Raw genomic sequence first — 25,144 nt, 5'->3', positions numbered from 1 at the left:
CAGATTAGCTATTAGGGACTGCCAAGATAATGCATGTTTTACATTTTGAATATAGAGGTATTTGCATAATAAAATGTATCAAATCTTAAGCTCTTACTCTCAGGTAAATAATATGCCTGTTAAATATTTAAAAACATGGTTTTTACATTCTACACTTCATAAAGAGAAGAAGAAAATCTAAAGAAATCACTCAAGGAAAAAATTATGTTCACTCAACACTTGATCCATGTTAAACCATGGAGAGCAGAGGACTTCGAAAAGGAGCCACCTGCCTCTGCTCTGCTGTGCCCAAATCATCCTGCAGCCTGACAGCGTGTTCTGAACTACACAGCTGCAGCTTCATGGCAGAATAAATTGTATTTAAAGAAATATTCTTTAAAGAGGGGAGCACTTCTTCACAGGAGCCTGAGTTTGTTTTTGATTTTTTAAGAAAATCACACAGCCCAGTTGAAACTGTTGCTGCTTAGTCCAGCAGTCTGTCTGTTCTGAGTGCACAGACCAAAAAGCTTGTTTACCCAGGAGCCACAACACGTGAACCACTTCAATCAGGGAATGGCAGCTCCAGGAGTGGCTCACAAAAGGGCAGGACCTGCAGGAGTCAGGTGAGGGCAGGGCTGTGTCCTGGAGTGACTGGCAGTCCTGAGCATCAACAGCCCTGCTGCCTTGCTGCTCCTGGCACAGTCCTGCTGCAGGCTTTGGGACAAATAGACCTTGCATGGAAGCAGCAGCTGAACTCCTTCTGGAACTGCTTTTGGCTGTAGAAGAATCTGGAGAATTTGTTATAGTAGATCTCCAATATATAAATAGCTTAAGTCAGGTGAGATTAATTCCATCACCTACTACCAAAGGTAGAGTTTAATTCACCAATTGTTGCATGCAGCATCTTGTAGCAGCCAGTGAGACTGATTTGTCCATTTAATTGCTGTCAGTGGCCAGACCTGGACAAAAGGTGATTGCCCAGGTGAGCAGCAGGCGGGTACAGGCACAGTAAAACTCCATGGACAAAAAACCAGTTCTTGTGGGCTACAGTGGGTGCTGGATGTACAAAGTATGTGACTGTGCACACAACGCTTTCTCAGTGTAGCTGCTAATATTAACGTAGATTTTTACTGTGAGATAACAAATAGAAGGAGATTTTTCTCACTTTTACTCCTCCCTTCATCAGAAGCACAGTTTTCCCCTTTTGCATTAGTGGTGTCTGCCCTGACTATCTGCATCAGACACCTATTTGTGAAAGCAAGTGGAGCATCAAAGAGATGGGGAATATCAGAGATCTGACTGTCAAATGTGTTTTAAGTTAATGGTAATGCTAAAATCCCAAAGAGACACAGATCTTTGTGCTTGATCACATTCATCCAGTCTGACTAGAACCACGGTTCCCAAGAGCAGGTGGGACAGGACATGGAGGAAGCACTCCAGGTGGGGTGGTGCAGCTGCAGGCTGGGGCTCAGGATGGGTGGTGGGGGCGAGGCAGGGGAGAGCAGCACAGCTGCCTGCACTCCATTACCTCCTTGTAAATGAGAACTCATCAAGATTGCCTGGATACCTTAAAACTTTCTTACGCAACGCTGAACCCTATTACTTATTCCAACACAAGTACCTGTGAAATTGCATTAGGGCTCAGAACAATGATTTTATGCGATGAATTGATTTTCAAGAAACTAATGCATAGAATGGAGTGTGCTCAGTTAAAGGAAAACAAAGACAGAGGAGGTAGGAATATTCAATCCTTGATCATCCAAATGCTGGATGGCAGCAATTAAATAGAGAGGGAAGACCAAGTACACAAGACTCATAAATGAATGAACTCGAGAAATAAAAAAGCTGTGAACATGACCTTTCCTGTATTTAAAACCATTTTCTGTACAAAATATATTAAAAGCTTTGAAGAAGAATTTATGAGAAGGATCTCCAAGATATTTTTCAAGCCCAAAGTATTATATGTAAAACCTTATTATATAATACTTTACACTTCAGTACATACAGGGCCAAGCTCTTATGCTTCTGTTCAACACTCATCCCAAATGTTTGCAGGACTCAGCCTAATTGGTTGGATATAATATCATTAATATGCCCAAGAATAGTTCACCATGTTGGCCAGAAATTGGTTGGTAATTTACTTTAGGCCTTCAGATTTTAAGTGATGCTTTCTGTTTAATTTTACATTGATCTCTTCATTACAGAACACTGTGAGCATTAACTGTTGCAGTTGGAGAAGAATATCTCTGTGGCTGTTGGTTTTTGGTGTTACTGTTATTTTTGTAAACATCTTAACTCTCAATTTCTTATCTCTCACCTTTCTGACAAGGTATGCAATGAGACTCAAGAATTTCACAGGCTCTTCTGCCACAGAAGGGGACAAGAAATTAGCAGTTTTATGGTAAGTCCCTTTGTGACCATGAGAGAAGCAGCTAAAATCTTAAGGAGGACTTTAAAAGTACTGAATTACTTAAGCAGCTTACAGAAGATCATTATTCTTGTTTTCCATTAAACTATTAAAGGATAACTAATGGATTTCTTCAGCAGCTGACTAAACATTTATTCTTCTAATTTATACTCTTATCAAGATGGGATTTTAATGCTTTTGACCACTTTTTTTTTCTTTCTGCATTTGCTTATGTTTCAAAATGTAACCTTAGACCAGAACTGCAAAAAATAGGTCAGCTTTTTTTTTTTTTTCCAGTTTATAGGTTTCATTAAGCAATGGAATTAACATAATCCTTTCCTAATTACCACAGCTACCGATGCTTATCACTTCTCTACTTGAGAATGTTTAAACTAAAGAAGGACCATGCTATGAAGTACTCCAGATCTCTGATGGAATATTTTAAGGTAATCTTTGTTCTGTTTAATTTATTGATATGAAATGAAATTCATACCAGCACTGAGAGCTCTCACAAGTGTAACTGCATGACTTAAAAGTCCCACATTTAACCCCTCCCCTGGGAAATGGAGGCAGGATGGCTACCAGGGAGTGGGGACAGAAGTGATTTGGGGGATTTTTGGATTAGTCACTTGATTCAAAGGACCATGCTCAGTAATTCTACTAAAATAACATTATTCTCAACACCATGTAATGTTTATGCAAGTTTCTGGTTCTTTCAAGGTTTCAATGTGCAAGTGATTATGAACTGACCCCCAATGAACCATAATAAAGCAATTATTTAGGTTATAGTTAGTTAAGTTTAGATTTTAGATTCAGTGAGATTTCCTGAAGCTTATTGCAGTTTCAGAGATTTCTCCTTTTATTCCTATGGAACTTCCAATTGCCTTATCTACATATTGAAGGTTTGTCTTTACCTTAAACTGAGTGGAGATCCGATGGTCGTGACTTGGGGATGTTTTGTTTTACCTTGTCAAATGCTGTTTACCCAGAGTACGAATGACAAATCCTCGCTGTCCCTAGATTAAGAGAGAAATAGAATCTTTCTTCAGCTCTGCTGAGGTTTTGATATTTATATTTCACTGGTTAATGCTGTTTGAAGCATACATTAATTCTTTTACTTTATTACTACCTATTATTCTATAATTATGTAATTATACTGGCTTGTCAGCCCATCAGTCTTTTTTTGTTGGTGTTTTCAGCCTCTGTGAATTTGTTCCAGGCTTTGACATACTGGTACTGCAAACCAGTAAAAACCTCTAACACTGCAGTTTTCATATGTTCATGTAAATGGTGTAAAATGGTCCTTCTGCTGTAAGACTCCAACACTGTCATGGTAGTAGCCATAGTCCTGGCTACCAATGTCTCCTCTGTGTGTGTCTCTGTGCAACTTCAGTAATGTTAGTCCTAATCTTGTGCTTAAATGGAGGCTCTCTTGTACCATTAGGAGTGCCTCTGTTGTGCTTTTGGAGTTTTCAGTCAGGGATTTGCACAACAAATTAAATTTGAACTACACACATTTGTAACCTCAGCATTTTCATGAAATGTATTCCACCCGCTTCAGATTTTATCCAGGATGAATGTAGATTGTATCTTAAAAAAAGGATTATTAGACAAATAAAGCTTTTCTGCAGAAAGTAATGATTTCTTAAAAAAAAAAGAGGCAGGAGCAGGGGAGATTCTCTTGCCTTAAAGCCACTTTATTTTCTCTAGCTGTGCAAGTAGGTAAAATGAAGAACATATTTACTACTCCCAGCATAAGAAAATGTCTTTTAATGTAAATTAAAATAAGATTAAAAAAATAAAAATGCAATAAAATAGACAAATCAGGAATGCTGGGCATAAGCATCCAGTTGAAGCCAAGTGTTTCAGTTGATGTTACAGTGTGTGTACTATGGGCACTGTAGCTCGTTTGCTAGAAGCAGTGTTTGAGTGTATACAGATTATATGTTCAGGTTGTAATAAAGGCACAGGAGGAGAAAAGAAAAGAATGGGAGCTGTTATCTATGTGTTAGTTTTGTATTGCTGCACCATGTTCTCTGTGTTCACTAGCAAGAATCTGTAATACAAATGAAACAGATTAACTGAATAGAGTTGTTACTCAAAATTTTACACAATTTTAACTGTGAAAAGCAGCCCACTGTTTACAGCAGAGCTGGGGAGGAATTTTTTGGCCAAATTGTTCTTTATATTTTTCTTTACAAATGCCACTTTGTCCAAATTGAAACCGTTTATAGACAGAACTGGTTCTGATTAATTTCCAATTAAAAGCGTCAAAATTACATTTTTGACATTTCAAAGCAGAATATAACCATTTAATCATGAAAGAATTTTTGAAATTTAGAGACAACTTGGAGTAAAATACCACCAAAGTGATAAATTTTTAAAATTGAAATCAAACCTTTTTTGATTAGAAAAAGTGACATCCTGTGATATATTTCATCTGAACATTTGAGGAAGATTCATATGGTTTTTAAAATGTCAGTAGTCAATGAAATATTTTTGGTAAATATTTTCATTATCAAGTAACTGCTTCCAATTGAGATCTAGTCTTAATCTTGACAGATCTATTATTTGTCTTCAGACACTGTTGGGAACAATCCCCAGACATGAGAAATTAACAATAAAAGCTTCTTCTCCATTTCTGAAGACATTCCAGGGCAGTTTAGGATCTCCCTCTTTCCTACATATGTGTGGCTGGCAAAAATACATACTCCATATGCTCTGTGCTGTGAAACACCCCAAGTCATGCTCACATCCTCAGTGACAAGCAGTGGCTGCTGTGCAGGAATGCCCAGGCCAGGCCAGTGCTGTGGTTTGGACAATGTTTTCTGCTTTGGTCAGAAATGCTGGGCTGTGAGCTGTGGTTTAGAAGTCAAGGGCACTCTCTGTGCTCCACTGTATCTGTGGGCCTCCCATGCAAAGCAGCGATTACAGTACCCAGATGAGTGTTGTAATAATGTGGGTAATACTTTGCAGAGAACTTGTAAAACTTGATTGAATTTTCACTGTGCGTGCTTCTCAGCAAGGGAGCTGAGTGATTGTTTTCAGAGGGCACACATAGATAGCCTCAGCTGTGATACTGCCACTTTGTATGGGAACTAAGATACCACTCAGTCTGAGCAAGGCTGGAAAAACTTGGGCTTTATTGTTGCTCGGCAATCTTTTTGTACAGGGTTTTACAAGGTGCTACACAGACGTGAAAGGCAGAATGAGTAAGCAGGTAAGGAAAGTCAATTTGTGCAACTAAAATATATAAAAACAAAGGCATTCAAGCAGATCCTTACTAAAAATTTTATTTATACTACTGTCTGAATCCCAAGCCACCTTCCCTAGCAACCTGGGAGGGATCAATTTCATTAAAGCATCAAGCCAAATTATTTTTGTTTCTTATTAAAATATTGAAGGTCCCCCTAAAGATAAGCAGTCGTATGCACACTGAAGAACTTACTTTGTAGAATAAGTTTCAGTGGTAATTGAACCACTTCGTTGTGACCTATATCTGCTTTTACTGGAACTTATTCCCTCTTTCATCAACTGATTTTCAAGCTACTGGTTGGAACCTACCAATCATCCACCAGCCACTTAATTATGGGACCGATGTGCAGAGCTGTTCTGCTCCATGCACTATAGCTCTTGCAATGAAAAGGGGAAGTGTTGAGCCTTGTATCATCAGTATTCATGTACTTACATCACCTGTATTTACATTTTGGTTTTGTACTTACAGAACTCTTCAAAAGCCTCACAGGCCCCCTCACCTTGGGGCGGCAATGGAAAGTGAGTATTTTACTGCTGAGTACTTTTGTCTGGGAACAAGTGGTTCCAAGAGGAGGGGAAGTGGTTTTGTGCCTCTAAAGGCAAAGAAAAGGTCGTGGGATGAGTGTTTTGGGAGCTACAGGTATATTTCAAGTATGTATCAGGTAGAAACTGTTCTGGGCTACAAAATTGATCATACAGCTGCCTTGGGCTTGTAGGGGTGAGGGGCTCCCACTGGACTAAGTCAGATCCCCATGTGAGCCACCCAGTGTGGGTGGGAAGGAAGAGCTGAATCACATCTTCCTCTGTGCAGAGCCTCCTTAAGTCTAAAATCAGACATGGTGGGTCAGTGCTGAATTCTTTGACAGTTTGCTTCTCAAGCCAAATGAAGGCCATAAAAATATCAGTTAATTAGCTAGCAAGTACCATGTCACTTAGGAAGCCAAAGTAAAGTTAACCTTCATTGCAATGATTTTTCAATGATTCGTTCAGCAATGAAAGACCAATGAATATTTCATTGATATATGGTAAGTGCTGTTTAATAAAACTGAAGGTATAATAGTGGTGAAAATGCGAGGGCACTTAGCCAATTATCAGTGGCTTCATATTAATGTTAAAACACCCTCACCTCAGATACGAAGTCAGGGTAATGCAGTCATGATCTGCTGTGCAGTGGAGGTGCATTGCTGCTGCATCCTTGCCTTTATCTTGCAATGGCCGTTGCCAGCTGACATTTCTCCTTCTCCTTTGTCCTGGTCACAGCCAGATACAGGTAAAACAAAGGGGGTTTTTTCATCTTTATTTGAGTAGGTTAAATTCTAGTTGAAAATTATTATTATTAATGGTCTCTTTTCTGGTGGTTCAGAAGAAGAAATTATTATTAGACATGCCAAGGAAACAAAGCTGTAGGATGGGTTGAAGTTTAGCACACAACTGGAATTTTCAAACAGACTTTGTTCTCCTCAGTGCAAAACCAATAATTCCAACATTTTTCTTGAAGTGAAATATTGTCTAATAATTCAAAATATTTTGGGGTATATATAGGTATATATACACACCCCGAATACTCAAAGTTATTTTGAGTATGTATGTATAGAGCTATTTAAGTATAGATTATAAACAGAAACCAAAGTGATGAAATAAGGAATCACTTTAAATAAAAATTGAAAAGATATTGTAACACTGGAAAAGCAACTACTAAATTAAATTATTCATTATCTGCCAGTTTTTCCAGGCATTTAAATGTCAGTGAAACCTTGTATTGTAATAAAAATACATAAATGTTAACATAAAGTTTTAGTGATCAAATAGACCACTGGAGCATAACATCTCTTTTGTTCCTTAAGAAGGGGCTTGTACATAAACATTTCATGGAGCAGAAGTTATCCTTTTATTCCTGTCCTATAATAGACCCCTATGAAGTGTGTGCTCTGCGGGTGATGACATCTCCCTCGCTATTTAAAGGAGCTATTAGGTGTCCAGGATTGAGAATAAGTGGGTTTTGACTGGAGGAGAAAATTCTTGTCTGGCCACAAAGTAGGCAGCAGAAACCCAGCCTTCAGGTCAGCATCACTTCTAACATAACACCCAGCTGATCAGTCTCTTCCCACTAACTTTGGAGATAAGGAAGGAAAGCTCTGAAAGTGCACATCTCTGTCTTTTATTCAGAGCAGGAAGCACTTGACATGTGAGAGTGACTGAGTGACAAGGCCTTGTTGTAACAGCATTATTGTGACACCTGTGACCCAACACACAAAGACCACAGTCCACACTCAGGTCTTGTGTCCCCTCTGTGTGGAGTCTCAGAAGAAAATCTCTCTCCAGCTGGCTCAGAGCTGCCATCTATCTCTGGGAGCTCCCAGTGGCTCCAAGGTTTGTCACAGGCCTGGTGCTGCCATTGGCAGCTTGTGCTCTGCCTTCCCCAGGGCTATTCACTCTACAGTTTTCTCTTAATCCCCTGCAAATTTGTGTCAGATGGGAATTCACACCCCACAGAAAAAAAGACCGAACACCATCCAGTGTATGGCACCACTGGAGATGGAGCAGTAGCCTAATGCAGGACAGGGAGACAGTGGGGTAATCTCAAAGATTTTTTTTTAACAAAGCAAAGCTTATCCATTGCCATGGAGTGTAGTCTACTCAGGATCTCAGATCCATCAAAAATCACAGCTTGGCTTACTGGAATTTCTGCCTACTCGTTTGAAAGGGTTGTGAACCTCTACAAAGTTGGCCCGGGTTCCAGCCTGGCAATGAAACAAATTTTCCCTGGTTTCATTACAGAAATGTTTCCCACCTCTAGCGACAGAAAGCACAAAATACAGAGATTTAGTAGACTCACCACAGTAATAATGGCTGTGCACAACAGGGTAAATCCAATGAACAATGTGCTTTATTTGGCAGAAGTGCGTCAGCTGGTAGTAAGTGGCTCTAACAAAATACTCTTGGTCTCCTCAGATACTTATCATTTTTAACTGCTCCCAGACCTAATCTAGTATAGTTCAGCTCTTCTGTGCATTAAAGACACTGTGGCAAGTCAGGTAACCAGGATGTTTTGAGACTTAAAAATAAAGCGTTTGTGCATTAGGACATGCTTAAACTCTAACCCATAAGCTGGGTAAAAAGCTACAAGCTGCCAAATCAATGTGATCTCTAGCTCTGGAAAAAGAATATATCACATGAGCCTGTTGTTGAGCACAGGTAATAGCAGGGCACTGCTGGAAAATGTGCAGCAAAAGCTGTTGCCATCAGTGCATATCAGCCCAAGGCTGTGCTGTGGTGTCAGTCCTGCAGCACCTGTGAGGTGTCAGCAGGTCTGTGCCCAGGCAGGGCCACTGACAGTGGCCTTTAAACCCAAGAGGCCAAGCCCTTCTGTCCTGGGCTTTGGATCAGGCTCAGTGACTGAGCTTGATGCTGTTGCACAGCATGAGGCATCTACAGCTGCATGTCCAGGGAGGGATTGCAACATCCCTGTCTGGAGAGTTTTGATCTCTTTGCTTCATGCAGAGAGTGCCAGGAGTGCCTTGGCCCTGCATCTCAAGTGTATTCCACAGCAAATAGAATGCTTTTGTTCAGGCAAGTGCTTCCACATGGGTGAATGAAGTTACATCCAGTTGGGGCTGGACGCCAGTGGTGTTCCCTAGGGCTTGGTACTGTTTCATATCTTTACTGATGATCTGAAGCCCCCTTGAACTTGAAGGGGATCAGGGGCACCCTCAGTCAGTTTGTGGATGACGCCAAGTTGGGCAAGAGTGTGGATGTGCTGAAGGATGGCTCTTTTTACTTCTCCCAAGTAACAAGTGATAGCGCAAGAGGAAATGGCCTCAAGTTGCACCAGGGGAGGCTTAGATTGGGGATTAGGAATAATTTCTTCACCAAAAGGGTTGTCAAACACTGGAATAGGCTGCCCAGGGACTTGGTTGAGTCACCTTTCCTGGAGGTATTTAAAAGTATCCTGGTGTAGACGTGGCGCATGGGGACGTGGGTTACTGGTAGACTTGATAGTTCTGGGTTAACTGTTTTGACTCAATGATCTTAAAGGTATTTTCTAATCTGAACAGTTCCATGATCCTACAAATTTTCAAAGAGAATAGCTGTTCTGTGAGCATTCAGCACTGCACAGCTCTAAACAAGAGCGTGCTGTGCTGACCACCACACTGCCTGCAGCCAGCAGGTGATTCCTAATTGATGGTGTTAGAATTAACGGAAAATCTATATTAGGACATTAGTGCCTCACTAAGTAGGTAACTTAAAACACTGCTCTGTGTAGAACTGTGTGGATGAACTGTAGGCAATTAGAACAAATCTCCATAGCCTTAAAGAATCCTATGGAGATATTCATAATCCTACAGTACCCTCAGGTCCTAATACTGCTCTGCAGGGTGCTTTTAAGACTTGCTCTTTACTTATTGTGGTGACTGTTTTTGGAGCAAACTGTCATTGTGGTTTCCAGAAAATACTTTGATAATAAGCCAATATTGCACATTGAGTGTTTTCTAACTGCCATTGCAGCTTCTGGCAGCAGGTAGAAAAATCATTACAGCTGTGAGATGCTTCTTTCTCTGAAAGATTGCTCAATTTTTATGATAGATTTTTATTTTTTTTTAAGTAACAGGTTCATTTAAAGGGAGAATTAAATCCCTTTTTATTTTCAGTCATTCCCAGTTTATAAGCTGTCCTTTCTCATAAAGTCAGGAGGTACCACTGCACATTCTCCCTTGACTGGGGTGCAGAGTTAACTTTTCAAGTGCATTTAGGATGGCAGTGAAGTGGGGGGGTGTGAGGGGACCTCACTCTCTCTCTCTCTCCCTCTTGCAGGAGCACAGAAACCCCCTCGCCCATGTCCCTGAGCCCGTCCCCCGTCAGCTCTGCTGGAAGCAGCACGGGCACCACCGGCTCGTCCTCGGCGGGGACCATCACCATCCCCCAGCGCATCCACCACATGGCTGCCAGCCACGTCAACATCACCAACAACGTCCTGCGCAGCTACGAGCACTGGGACATGGCTGACAAGCTGACCAAGGAGAACAAAGGTGCCCCGCTCTCTGCTTTTCCTTTGTCCCCTTTGGCTCCCCAGCTTTAGCTTTCCCCGTGCTCTCTGGATTTGGACTCAGAACCACCACATCTAAGAGCACAACTGTGACAGCTTGAGCAAACAGACCAAATCTGCTTGCTGGTGGCTGTAGCCAATGCGTATCTTCTCTTGTCAGGCACAGAGGGGGATGTGTAACACACGCTGAACATGGGGTTATCAGAGCAGCTGGCAAATAATTTAGCGAACACGAGCCCCAAGTGATGGGAGCTTTTAAGTCTGCAAATTCGTTCACAGTTTCAGCCTCTCGTAGAGCACTGAGGTTATTTTCAGACTGCTCTGTCAACGGGTTTAAGACTATTAAAATGCTAGCTAGGATAATAAGCAAACATTAGATGTTATGTTTATGCGGGAAGTCCGATTAGGAGATGTCCACTGAAAGCCACGACCTTGACTCTCCTATGATTGGATTGGAAATCTGCTTGTTTATTCCTAACAACAAAATATAAGTCTTTACCACAGTCATTTCAAAGGAGTTTTGGCAAGCAGTTTGTGACTGGGTTATATCAAGTATAGTGGAGTGGCTGAGATATAACTAAGGGACAAATTTGGCCTATTGCTGGCCAGCTGTGAGCTTCCCCGTGACAATGTAATTATTCAGATTCCAGCTTTGGGCTTACACAAATCACTGAGAAAGCTTCCTTTGACACTAGAGGTGCAGAGCCTAGCTAGGAAATACTCTCATCATGAGTTGGCTCATTCTCTTAAATTATAGTGAGATTTCAGATGGCCGACTTGTCCTGACAAATGTGCTTGCTGTATGCAGTTTGATCTTACTCCCATTAATGTCAGTGGCAAATTTCCACTGATTTAGAGAAACTGAGCTTGAGATTTATAGAGTTTTATGTCTGAATTGTGGGACATAATGATCTATCCCTGGATGAGGAACAATAATAGAAGTTCTGTCCAGTCCTCCCCACTGCTGCTTGTCTTTGTTCACATTGATTAATTTAGTAGCAGTGCAGTCATTTTGGATTTTTTCCATAGCTGCATCCATTTTCACAAAATGTGAAAGCGATTCCCTGTCAAATGTAATACAGAATGTTACAGTGGGAATGCAGAAGGATGCCCTGATAGGAGGAAGAGATGGCGATAATCTTGTAATTAGCCCTGTGTGTTGTGGAGTTGTTAAATGTTCTACTTGGTATTAAATCAAAATAGCTCAGGCATTCAGCCAGCAGACAGAAAATGTACCCAGCCACTGCTGTTATCAGTCCTAGAGCTGGATGAGAAAAAACCTGCTGACTCTCTTTCTGCATTTTCCTCCCTACTCTCTTCTTTGTTCTCATTTTGATTTACGATCAAATAAACCCAATTCTGCAAAGCCATATAGGAATACTCTTTATTCAGATGAGGAGTCCCTTTGACTTTACTGGGATTGGATGCATGAATAAGGGTTTCTCACATGAGCAAGGCATTTAAGGTTGTGACCTGTTCTTTCATATCTTGTTTCACAACCTGCAGACATGTTACAGGGAATGCAAAGTTCATGTTACTTCAAATTTCATTTAAGTGTTACAAACCACTGGAGAGAGATCAGAGTTTCATACATGCTATAGTGTCTTTATATTTTGTATGGAAAGATACCTCATTTCTAATTAAGTACTTGATTTAAAGTTGCATGCTTAAACACAAACTGCAATTTGAAAAAATTAATGGTGTAGCAAAAGGTATATGAGAACTGTTGTGGTTCTCTGCAGGTGTTCATCATACCACATGAGAGATTCTCTTTAAAAAAGGATGTATTCACGACACTTTGATTTGAGAAATGTTACAGTGTTTCATGAAACCTTGTTGGAATTGTTTTAGTAGATGTCATCTGCACCTCTCAAATAATTCAAAGCACCTTTATCTTGTTGGCTGGAACAGGACTCACCCCTTTCTCCATAGTGATCTCCAGTCCACCTTTGCCAGCTGTCTCAGCTCTGGTGCACTGCCCAAGCTCTGGTGCACTGGCCTGTGGAATGGGGGTTCAAAACTGCCCCATGACAGCAAACAGGACAGTGCAAACCCCAAACTCTGCCGTGAGTCCCAGGTACAGGACACATCACTTGGCCTCTCTCTCAGGAGCTTGGGCAGTCAGTTCATTATAAAAAATGAGATTTTCCCCCCTCCCCTTGAAATAAGAATGATCTCAAAACCAAAAAAAACCCACAAACCTGCAAAGAAACAATGATTAAGACAAAAATTTAGTTCCTAAAGAAAAACAAAACCAACCAGATTCAGTCACTTTTGTGGGGTTTTGTGGTCAGCTCTCATTGTTTCTGTTGTCTTCTGAATCACAGGGTGTGTCTTGCATAAGAAAATGTCCTTGATGATCTGTCTTGAGATGGGTATAAAACTGTGGCCTCATAGCAATTACCTCTGGGTCCTACTGCTGTCATAAATGTTTCTTAGGTCATGCCCATGTAGTCACAAGAAATTTCCTCCACACTGTAGGAGCTGTGCAGCCTCCCCTTGTCCACGCCTGTCAGCTTAGGTTTTGTGCTCCTGAGTCTGCCTGCATGCTCCCAGTTTGGACTTGACTCATGTCCAGCTGGCTCAGAGCAGCAGACAGAAGCCTTTCTTTGTCAGCCTGACAAAAGATGTGCCATTAAAATAAAAATGCATAGCAAGAGGGAGAACAGCAGAACTGTGACCTGCCAAGCTGATCTGGTTTGAAAAGGAAAGCAGGAACATCCTGCCATGTACCTCTGGTGGAATTTCCCCTGGTCAGTGGAGTTGAGAGTGTGGGGAGAATAGATGGAGTTGGCATAAATCTGTGTCTGTAGCAGGCCAAACTAAACTGTAGAATTCCCAAAGCCCATGGGATGGTTTTTTGTGTTGGATCACCTAAAGTGGTGTTGTTCACCACCTATAACATCAAACTCTCAGCTGGCTTTACAAGATCAGATCATTTTCTTATGCTTCTGAAGAAAGCAGGACTTTTTCTCTACAGTAGAAAACTCAGCTCTGTAGGGAGCAAGACCTGTCCTCTCACACATAAATTTATTAAGTGGCTTCAGTGCTTGTAGCTTTTTCAAGAAATATTAACTTGAAATTAGGCTTTAAGGTGAATTCTCAGTGCTTAAAGAAATTATTGTTTATTTGAGCCTAGAACGAGATCTCTAGAACGCAAGCAAGATAGTGCATTATTTAATTTCTAAATGTATTGATTTTACACTGGAGGAGGGGAATGAAAGACAGAGGAAGGAAGATTAAAAGTAGCTGCTGGCTGCAGCATCTGAACAGCACTGGTGCTAGCCCTGAGCTCTCATTATGCTTGCCTCCAGCCAAATCACTTTTGTGCTCTGATACTGCTGTAGCTCCCAAGCTGACCAGGGTCAGGCTGTCAATACTTGGATAGAAGACCTCAAAGCAGCACTTACTTGCTGAAGAAAGTACTGATAATGATTTTGCACCCGGCATCTGCTCTCCTGAAGTGCAGCCAATGCAGTGCTGGCTGGCTCAGTGCACTGGATTGCAGACAGGGTGAGAATGTGAGGGCTCAGCCATTCCTTACTGTGATTGTTGGTTGTTATCTGAGCTCTGAGGGGCTTTAACTGAGAGAGGGTTCCCACTTGCCTAAATATAGTGTAGGGGTTGTATATGTGGGAATGCCTGTGCCCCAGCGAGCATAAAGAGCTGTGGGAGCATACAGGGCACAATTCAGTTCTCCATTGACAGCAATTAGGAGAGGTCTGTTGGCCCTAACAGGATTAGTCTTTCATCCAGAGAGCATCTAACATGACATAAAGTAAACTGGTGTGTCGCTTCCTAACTGGGGCTCTCTGTTTAGTGACCTCCTGTTAACCCTTCCCAACAAGGAATCCCAGGGTTGGGATTCTTCCCCCTTATAGGTTCCCGTCTTCAAGGTGTTATTTTCCTGCTGTGTTCTCTCTCTCTCCTCTTCCTCTTCCCCTCCCATCCCACACTCATCCTCTGGGGCCTGCAGCAGCAGCAGGATGAGCAGAGGGCCAAAACTGCTGCAATGGCAGTAACAGAAATTAGAGGGTGGGGAAAAGAGCAAGAAAGGTCTTCTAGTCTGGAAAGATCCAGTCTAGCCCTTCATGTCTGGGAGAGAGCACAGTGTGGAAAAGTAATGGAAGATTTAATTTCCAGCTATTTAAATCATACAGTCAGCAAACCTAATCTCAAAAAACCAACAGTGGAGATTATCAGAGTTAAAGGAAGACTACTGGCAACCACTCATACCATGCTGTGGTAGACTTCCAGCATGGATAATCTAATTTGTTTTGTTTCAATATATTGTTGTTGTTCAAATTCTTTCTTACGGACCATGTGCTCATGTGCACAACTGTCTTGAGAACTCACTAACTGCACTGTGCTGCTTCTGAGTGGGAAATCATGGTAATTCTGTATTTCTGTACCATTGCCTGAAACAATTGCTTCTGTTTCTTGTGTATTGCAGAGTTCTTTGTAGACCTGGACTCAGTGATGGGACCCTTAACACAACACAGCAGTATGACCAATCTGGTTCGTTACGTTCGCCAGGGACTCCACTGGCTCCGCATTGAGGCTCATTTGTTGTAGTGACTGCTGCCCTGTTCATGACATCCCCATTCTTCTACCTCTACCAGCACAGAGACGATCACTGGTGGAACTCCACTCATTTTTGGAAGTTTATTCATGTAACTTCATTTTTATTGCCTTTTTTAATATCCTATCTATTCGAAGTAGAAGTCACCATAAATGAAACTTATGACTCAAGAGCAGTATGTGTTGTACCATCTAATCATTTTTGACAATTTTCTATGCCTTGTGTCTCCTGGATCCTGCCATCCTTATGTGCTTTATGGAACGGTACATTCCCTGCAGTATTGTTTTAAGTCCATGCTGCCTTCAAGTGAAAACAAAAAAAGCACTTTGAGAAGATATGGATTCCTGAGAAATAGTACAAAGCGTCTTAAATATTTGAGGGTATATATGAGAAGTCCCTTCTGAAATAAATTAGTAGAAGTTTTAGCTATTCATTCAAAATCATCTTCTGAACCTGAACCAAGCTTTTCGACGCTTAATTCTGGCATCATTACCTGACTCAGTACATTCCTAAGATTTCATACTTCCTCTAGGTTAAATCTCTAAAAGAGAACATTGAATATCTTACAGGTACCTAATGTAAGATCACCAAAGGTGTTAAGAGGTAAAAGGTTGAAGGAATGCCTCATTAAAGAATGATGACACACTATGCAATGAGGTTTTGATATTCCATTCTTCCTGTTTATTGTTGGCTTAATAATTTCAGTAGGCAGCAGAATTTATTGCAGTTTTTAGGCAGTTCCAAAATATTAGCTTTCTTAGTCTTATCTACCATTCCTGCACTAAATCTGTGAATTTTCTTTCTGTTTTACTGTTTAGTCTCAAGCAAATACTTATCCAAGATTTTTCTTCATAGAACAATCTCTCCTTGCATAGTGACTCACTGAAAGCAGATTTTAACAGGGCTGCTGCACTCTAAGCATTGATATTGTATGTAAAAGTCCATTAATAAGTGTATGCAGATTCTTCATGAACTGTCTAGAAGTTTAACTAACCAGCTACTGTTGAAACATTATAATTCCATGTGGCATCAATTTTCACCTGTTTTGTTCATTTCAGAGCATTAGAAACGAACAGTATTATCTTGCTATCTTGAAAACAATGTCAAATTAAATAAAATCACCAGATTTACCCAAAAGCAATATAACATTTGTCTAATAATGGCCATGAATACTTCAGTCAGATTACCTATTTTCCAAGCTCTGCATCTGTTTACCCATGCTGTCATGTTTTGGACCATTCTTCTAATGCGTGAATAATAATGAGACAATTCAGATAGAATTTCAAAGCAATTGTGAATAAATTGCACCATTTCACATTTGCTCTTTCCTCTTATTTTTTTCCCTGTTATAAACTGCACTGCTCTTCTGGTGCCACTGCAAGAAGCGCTGGTGCATGAAACAAAACAAAATGAATTTATATCAATAATTCACAAGACTTTAAATGGTCTCATCTCATTCTTGATATAACACCTGCATACCTTACTGAACTGTAAATTCCATTTCTATAAACAGAAAATGCTCATAGCAATGTAAATATTATTCTGTCTCATCTCATTGAAATAACACAATATATGTATTAAATGCCATCCAGATATTAGTTAATTGCAATTACCTTCTGCTGTATAAACCTGTATATTCTTTAATCTGGTGAGTTATTGGATTCTACTCACTGGGTTGTGACCAGATAAATAGGACAAATTTGCATTTAAAAGGTTCAGACTGTTAAGATTTTTAGAGCAGGCCTTGGATATTTGCAATAAGAGCAGTTTAAGGACTCTGCCCAGTGCACATTTAAGACAAACATTTCTGTAGCTGTTGTATATTAGCTCCCTGTAGTACTACCTTTTCTTAAAAATCAATAATTCCTAACATTTTGTTCCACAAGACTGTAATGTAAACATAGCCAACGTGCATCATTAGAGAAATCATCCAGTGTAGGGTTTTCTGCAAAGGACATTTGCAGAACATGCACATCCTGTATTATCTGCACATTCCTGTTGCTGAAGTGGTCGATTCACCCTTATCTGTTCTCTGAAGGTTTCAGTAACACGGCTGAAACCAGAACCTGACACATTAGTCACGCCAACTCTGGCCCCAGTAGCTAATGAATAAAACCAGGGCAGTGAGAACTATTCAGAAATGTAGATGAAAGGTGGTGGTTGGGGGTTTTTTTTAAGAAAAAGAAAAGGAAACATTTGAAATAATTTTTTTAACAGGTGTAGTAGGGTTGGGCTGGTTTTGTCATAAGCCAGAGTTTTCCATTCTTATTGCAAGTAACTATTCAGTTAAATTAAGTGCATTTTCACCACTTGCTCCTTTAATGTAGATTGAAATCCAAGACTTCCATGCATTTACAAGGGATAGCAATGTCTTAAAAGACAGTCTTCAGACACAGGACTCCTCAGAGTTAGCTGCAGTCTCTCAGTGATCCCCATGTTTTATCTTTCCCCTGTTGCTTGTGGTAAACAGGCTCCTATCTCTAAATTTACCCCATGTTCACAACCTCGTGCTTAAACAGCTTAAGGAATTAGCCCACCTGATTTTGTATCCTGTGACTTAGGTTGAAATGTATGCTGAATCAATGGCATGATGATAGTAAGTCCAGCAGTCAAGTCTGGGATCACAAGCCAACTTACTATTTAGCAGTCTTGTTTCAAAAGCGGCTTAGAAACAAATTAAATATGGAGAGTAAATTACTGTCTTATCCCTGGGGATGATGCTTCTTTTGGGTTAGTTATTAAGGATTATTGCACTTTTACAGGCACTATATTCATCTCATTTCAGTTGCCAACATGTCCTCTTTGTGGAATCATTTTACCCCTTAAAAAATTACTTCCAGCAGAGCTAATCAAATGAGATTGTTTGTTTGTTTCAATCCATGGAGAAGCAGCATGTCTGTGCTTAGGTGTTTGCAATGTCTGCACTTAAAACTGCCCAATTTAGGCTTTCAAACTCATGAACCAAGCACCAAAAATTACAAGATTGGCTTAAAATTGTGGTTTGGTTTGGTTTGGTTTTTTTTTTAAATAAACTCTTTGGTGGTTCTTGTATTACCTTCTGGATGCTGAGCTTTGGGACTGATTTCATGACTCATTTTCAGGCATTTTAGAAGCATGCCAAGGGCTGGAACTGGCACATTTGTTTTTAATAGTGATAAACTGGAACAGTGATGTAATCTCTTGACTTCTGTCGCTGGGATTTAAGAAGGACACCAAGCTTTGTAAAACATTGCCAGAACTGACAAGACTGTTGTTTGTGACCCATGCCTGAGGAGGTTTGGAGCAATACCAAGAGTTCAGCAGTGAAGAGAGCAGGCCAGTAAAGAGCTAAACTCAGGCATTTGGGGTGCAAGACACAAGGGCAGCAAAGTCCTAAACGCTCAAGAGAGGCATTTACATAGCACTTAACCTCCACTTCAAGGGCTGCAGCAGGTCTTCAGTATTTGACAATGTGCAGGCAGAATATCCAGCTCCAAGTGCAGTGAACATCTCCAGCCACGTGATGTGTGTTGGGTGCTCAAGAACAGGGAGCAGAGGGAAAGCCTTTGTGTGATAGTGTTGGTGGAAACTTTTACAACTTGCTTCTTACAGCTTAATTTTACTTTTTCTTACATGTTCCTTGGACTTTCAATTATTTAAGTATTCTCTTTGTGAATAGATTGCCTCATTTATAAATTATCTCCTTTGAAAGGTAGAGACAGATCTGTTGATAGTTATGTGGGGGGTTTTAAAAAATAGGATTTGAGATCTTCATTCCTCCTATAGAAACAAAATGAGACAATTGAATCTGGAATTTAATTTCCATACATTTTTTAATTTCACAGATTTTATTACGTTCTTCTATTATGACAGTTTAGATTCACTGATGTTTTTAGTTACTTTGGAAAAAACTTTTTCAGTGATTTTTTTTATCAGCATTTAATGCTGTCTAAATCCAATTATTAGTTTTGTGAGTGTAACTTAACAGATAACAAAAATGGGGCTGGTAAGGATTCTGACTTAAGTATTAACATGCTTCATTACTTGGAGTTCAGGAGAAACTCCATGCAGCATTGAAGCAAGCCCATGAGTGTGAGTGTGTGTACACATCTGTGTGGATTTATGTGTGGATTTGCAGCAGAAAGTCCCTGCTCATTACTTCATAGCACAGGAGAACATATATGGTAGCTGTAAACAGAAAACACGGCAGTGGCATTATTCAAGTGTTCCTCTGTAGTTTGTGCATAGTCCTGTTTGCATCTGCTGCCTCCTGCAGACAGTGAAGGTGTGGCAGAAAGTAGCAACAACTCTGTCCTCTTAGTCCTGTGGTCCCTCAGGTCAGTGTAAGAATGTGCTGTCCGTGTGCAGTTTTTCAGGTTAACTCATTTGCCATAGAGCAGTGTCTTGAAGTTTTAAGAAAGACAAAATATTTAACAAGTCACCAAAAAAATGAAGTTGTCATTCTGAAGCAAGTGTAGAAGTGTCCCAGCTGTAGGCAGGCTGCAGACCAAGGGGTCTTTGCAAAGGGCCTTTCCCTCTCAGCATCTCACTGACCTCACCTGAATGCCCTGGGAGTGAGGCAAAGGGGATGAAGATGGGAAACCAATCCACTGTCCTTATGACATCTTCCAGCTTTACTTTATATGCTATTTTATAAATGCAAATAAAACAAGTCTTAATGTTGGGAGAGCTCAATTCCTCTGTTTCCAATAATCCTCCTGAACTTCCATGATATAACCAGAGCACACCAATGCATATAGGCATTCTCTATTGTCTAATGAGATATGTCTATATAGGGGCATATTTTGGTTATATCACTTGATATTTAGCCTAAATGTATAGGCTAAAAGCTGTTAGGGTCTCCATTATTGAAACCTCTCTGCCACTGAATGCAAAATGTTCCTGCCTGACTTAGAGAGTAGTCATCTTCTCCCTGGTATCCTTGTCAGACCTTCCTTTCCGATGGCCTTGGTAGCTTTACTTAAGCCATTTTGTTTCAGAGATGTTTTGTCTTCCAAGATCAGTGATTCTGATCATCTCACACCAGTTTAAGCCCCTTGTGGTGGCTGCTGAAGTCAGGATAGATTGAGTTCAGATTTTGTGTACAACTCGGGGGAGGACGTGACTCTATAGAGAGAGACAAGAGCAAGTTCAGGTGCAGATGAGTTACTGCATAAAACTGGTGTCAGATGGGAATCAAACCTGGCCTCATCAGGAGGCACCACAACAGAAATACTGTAAGGAGATGCTGTTCCCAGAACCACAGGGTGTGTCATGACACATCAGGCAGCTAGCTCACTCTAATTGTCTTAGGCAATGGTAAAGATGTCAAGAGTGGTTTAAAGAAACTGGGGCAAGCTGCTGTGGTCTGGCATTGTGAATTTAAGCTGAGTGTGCTTCTTGGGAAAGGGGACATTGCTTGGATATGTCCTGCAAAATAATACCTATACCGTGGTATCCTGTGAAATCAGAATACAGCACCACCACATCCAATTCTTCAGTCCACCTCAGAGTGCCACCTCATGTCACAGAGAGCTAATTCTTGTCACTGTCCTCGAGTCACCATCCAGTTAAACCAATATTTTTACATTATTTTTACAACAGGAGCAAGGGCCAAGCCCAAAGGCCCAGTGGCCACCTCAGGCAGCGTTGTGTGACCTGATGTTGCCTCCCACAGGCTGTGGAGCCACACAGAGCTCCTGAGCCCTCAGCTTGCACTGGGTGGTGGATTGCTACAGGTCTGTGTGGTGTGAATCCCCACATAGCCCTGTCCACTGCACTGGGGGACCAGTGCTGTGCCCAGGGGGGTTGAGGGACCCCAGGCCCACCACCTGGGTGAGCAGAGATGTGGCTCTGCATTGCTTTCAGGTCTTGGTCCTCTGCAGCTGCAGATGGACTGGGATTTGAGCACTGGTACTTGCACTGCGTCTGGAAATGCCAATCAAGTTGACAGAAGCCGTGCACACGGTGACAGTGTAGAACTCAGTCAATACCCACTGTACACAGAATTGGAATTTAAACTGTAGTGTCCACAGGACCACTCATGCTTACAGGACTCCAACTGAGTCCCACTGATGCCAGTCTAAAAAGTCACATGAGTGGACAATGCAGCTGTTTGAGACTTGTTTTTTTCTTTGATTTTAACTGAGTTCCTCTGTCGGCAAGTTCTGTAAGCTCTCTGTGCTGGATATAAGTTCACTCACAGAGTGCCACCCTGTTGTAATACTGTTGAAAGACCCTTCAAGTATAGATAGCCCTAATTTCCACTCAGTTATTTTCTTCTCAGAATTCAAGTGAAGGTCAGATTCTGAGGTGAATTTGTTTTATTGAACAACAGTAACTACAGTGGACCAAAATTTGAGCTAAGCAAATGTAAAGTAACTTGGCTCAACTGTTGGAATTCATGGCACCAAATTCTGTTGTCACGTGGCAGTAGTGCAAGTCTTACAGAGCTTGCTGAGTACTGTTTATCGAAGGAGAAGCTGGATAACAAAAATGACATCGTCTTACTGGAGTTAAGTGTATTAGGCCAGAACTTCAGTTGCATTAACCTAATTAATTGACTGAAATTCCATCCATTTTTGTTCTGGCTGGGCACTCATCTCCTGCAAGTAGTTGAAGGTCTCTGGACTAGAGCTGGAATAACTGCAAGCAGATTTGCTCTTCAACCAGACCATGTGTTGACTCAGCCCTTGCTCAGGGAAACCACCATTGACTTCAGTGACAAGTAACACGTTATGGACACGGAGAAGCTTTGACCCACTGGCAGGAGACATTTACCCTTGAATTATGAAAGAACTGAATAGTGGATAGCAACACAAATGTTTTATTTATAACAGAGGTAGAGTACAAGTTCCTCAACTGGTGTAAACTGGTATAGGAGTACTGGTTTCAGTGGAGTTAATCCAATATGCACACACCAAGGAGCAAACCCTCTAACCCCAGACTAATTTTTGCCAATATATCTCTATGCAGATAAACTCCCAAAGCTTTTATTGTCATGCCTTTTTACTGATCATGCCATTGAAATGATTAATGTACCATAATCCTTGCCTCTGAGGAAACACTGTACTTTGCAAAGCTATGCAGTGTACAGCACATCATAAAACTGCTTTAGACCACCCAGCCTGGAGAGGTTATCAGAAACGAGACTAACAGAGCATCTTTGGATCTGATGTTGATTACACCTCACTCTGCACTTCCACACCTGAGTTTTTCAACCAGACTGAGTGATGGCTGCATGTTTCTGATGACTGTGGGCCAGAGCTTCAGCTGATGTGCCTCTAAGTGGCTCTGTGGATGTCAGTGCTGATTTACACCAGCTGAAAAACCAGTCCTCTCCCTTTTCATACTGCGCTGCGTGCCCTAATGCAGCTTTATAAATGCACACTGAGGCTGAGCGGATATTGAACTATTCTGATTCAGCACCAGATAATCCCTGCTAAAAAATTGGAGGGTAATTTCTGCCTGCCATCTAGGCTTGCATATGTTTTGGTTTTAACTAAAGGCATGTTGCAATTTCATTACCTCCCAGTTTAAATATTTACTGGCATCAGCATTAGCTTGCACAGAAAAATGGCAAATAAAGTCAAACATGTCATAAATGCTCTCAGTCTAGAGATGGAATCTGTTACTTTAGTTCAAAGACATTGCAGCAGGCTAAAGAGGGTTTTCTAAGCCAAATGGGTTCTGTACATTTAGAAGTCATGGCAAATATTTATCTAGGCCCAATTCTGCTGTTCTTCCCCTGAGCAGCCTGGTCGGCAGGTTGCTCCACTGAAGTGCACAGAAGTAACTGTGAATTGGTGCTCAGCACACAGATTGCAGACACAGGCACTGAATATGTTAGGTTGCTGCAATCAGGGGTTTAATTTTAGCCATATGTATCATTTGAGGACACTTAAAAATTATGTACATTTTATCCAAGCTGACAGTCCTTTTATTTCCATAAAATATTGTATAATTTATTCCTGTCTGTATTTTTGACATCTCTGGATTGCATATCTTCTACTGAATCTTAAATGCTGGTTTTTTTTAAATCCACATTCAAAAGGTCTAGGACATATCATCACAGAATATGAAAACAAGTCAAAGATCTTGTGATGTTTTGCTTTGGTTTTGAGCTCTCCTTTGGTTTGTGTTTTGGCTTGGCTGTGGTACTCCCAGAATTTTTGAAATGGCTCAACTCAATTCAAGTTTCTTCCTGTCTTTTGGGGGGAAAAAAAGCAAAATACAACTAAGGTTCAGGAAAAGCAATCCTGGCAAACTCGGTGGGGGTTTGCTCTCCCTAGCTGTTGTGGTTTTTTAACCCTGCCGTGTTGGGAGTAGTCTAGTGTGTGGGTTCTTTCACCCACCATTTCTGGCAGTTGTGGCAAATACTATTTTTTTTTCCTTTTTTTCTTTTGTGTGTGTGTGTGTGCGTGCGCATGTATAATTAACCAAAATATCAGGAAAATTTATATATGCTTTCTTCTGGTTCCTGGAAATAGAGCAACATTATGACCTTATGGTCTTCCAGCAAAAGTCAGATTTAATTTCTGCATTGCAGTGCAACTTAATTAGCTATTGGAATTAGATTATGGTTTACTAAATGGCCTTTTACCTTACGTTCTTATGTTCTTACTTTTTATTTACTATTGAAGTAGCCTCTTTTTTTTCCTCATGTGTGCAAGTATCATATCAATAATCATTGCAATTCCACAAGGTGTCTTTGTTCTGAACAAGCATGTTATTCTTGTAAAGTTTTAAGTATAAGTTAAGATGTTTTGTACAGACCAAGGTAACTGTTAAAATGTCAAGCAATTACTGAAATGTTGTATAGTTACAAAAGTTTGATTTCTTTTGCTTTATATGTATAAAATTGTATCTTGCCTGTTTTGCTTTGTATTTCCAACGTGTTGCACAATTATGCATTTTGTTTACATTTGTTCCTTCTTCAGAAAAAAAAAGAAATAACAGTAATACTTTATGTACAAACATTTTAAATGTACTTTTGTTGTTTTTAAACACAATGTCTCTGTATAAATAATATTGGTTGAACTGGTACATTCGTGTCTCTCATAGAGGGATTAATTATACTGCCAGTGCATTGAATTATTTAAAAAAAAAAAAAGTAAAATAAAATTTTTATGAAAATGTAACCCATTTTATCACTATAAATTATTCTGTCTTCTGCTATTTTCTCATTCTTCTCCCAGGATACAAAAACTATGGTACAGTAAGTACTGTTTGTGGGAGAGCTGTCATTGGTTTTAATTTTTAATCAATGTGTTTGTGTCATTGTGGCGACTTAAAATGACTTGATGTTAGAAAATAATGTAGTGCTGATACCAGCTGTGAGGTAACGGGATCAATAATGTGCTTTCCCCATCCCTGAGGGGCCTCAGCTGCAAGACAGCAGCCTAAATCCTGTCTGTCCCACACCTAACGCAGAGAGCAGAGGGGCCAGGCTTGGCAGGAGGGGTTTTTTGGACAGGCAGCCCAGCGTGGCTCAAGTGGTGCCACTCAGCGCCCTGCCGCTCTGGGGTGCCTCGGTCCCCGGGGGCTTCCTGGCATGACCAAACTGGAAACGCCAGGTTTCGTATCATCACTGCAGGAACAGCTCTGAGAGGCAGTGCCAGGAATACCAGCTCAGAGGAGATGTAAAGAGCTCTCCGAGGTGCAGAGCAGCGTGTGCTGCAGCTGCCGGCGCGGGGCTGAGCGCTCGCTGCCGCTGCTCGCGGAGTAGCTGAGGTCGAGGTGCCCGCGGGGAGAGACGAGCGCGGCTCTCCCGACAGAATCCATCTCGGGCCGCTGTCTCCAAGCGAAAGAAGCCATCGCTGTGGTTTGCTCTGCGGCCCCTCACGCTCACAGTCCTGCTGAAAACATTTTCATCTCCGTCTGGAGCGTTGCGTGCGCC

The 25,144-nt window shown here is 41.0% G+C and overlaps 1 protein-coding gene across 6 annotated transcripts in view; it reads left to right on the top strand.

Annotated features, from left to right (window-relative positions):
• Window positions 1-24,386, top strand: part of AFF2 (AF4/FMR2 family member 2) — a 303,503-nt gene extending 279,117 nt beyond the window's left edge. For 5 of the 6 annotated variants that reach the window (XM_042040192.1, XM_042040191.1, XM_042040196.1 and 2 more), the window contains exons 17-22: window positions 2,309-2,380; window positions 2,739-2,832; window positions 5,559-5,606; window positions 6,111-6,160; window positions 10,454-10,668; window positions 15,139-24,386. In XM_042040192.1, the coding sequence (XP_041896126.1) occupies window positions 2,309-2,380; window positions 2,739-2,832; window positions 5,559-5,606; window positions 6,111-6,160; window positions 10,454-10,668; window positions 15,139-15,260 (601 nt within the window). In that variant the 3' untranslated portion in view covers window positions 15,261-24,386. The remainder of the gene's footprint in view (window positions 1-2,308; window positions 2,381-2,738; window positions 2,833-5,558; window positions 5,607-6,110; window positions 6,161-10,453; window positions 10,669-15,138) is intronic. The other variant, XM_042040193.1, reaches the window with a different exon arrangement.
• Window positions 24,387-25,144: the final 758 nt, after the last annotated feature.

Source organism: Corvus kubaryi, unplaced genomic scaffold, assembly GCF_017639235.1.
Source record: "Corvus kubaryi isolate FWS band 111438036 unplaced genomic scaffold, C.kubaryi_AGA036_p1.0 37395, whole genome shotgun sequence".
In the NCBI taxonomy this organism is placed as follows: Eukaryota; Metazoa; Chordata; class Aves; order Passeriformes; family Corvidae; genus Corvus; species Corvus kubaryi.
This window is presented reverse-complemented; position numbering and strand designations above follow the sequence as displayed.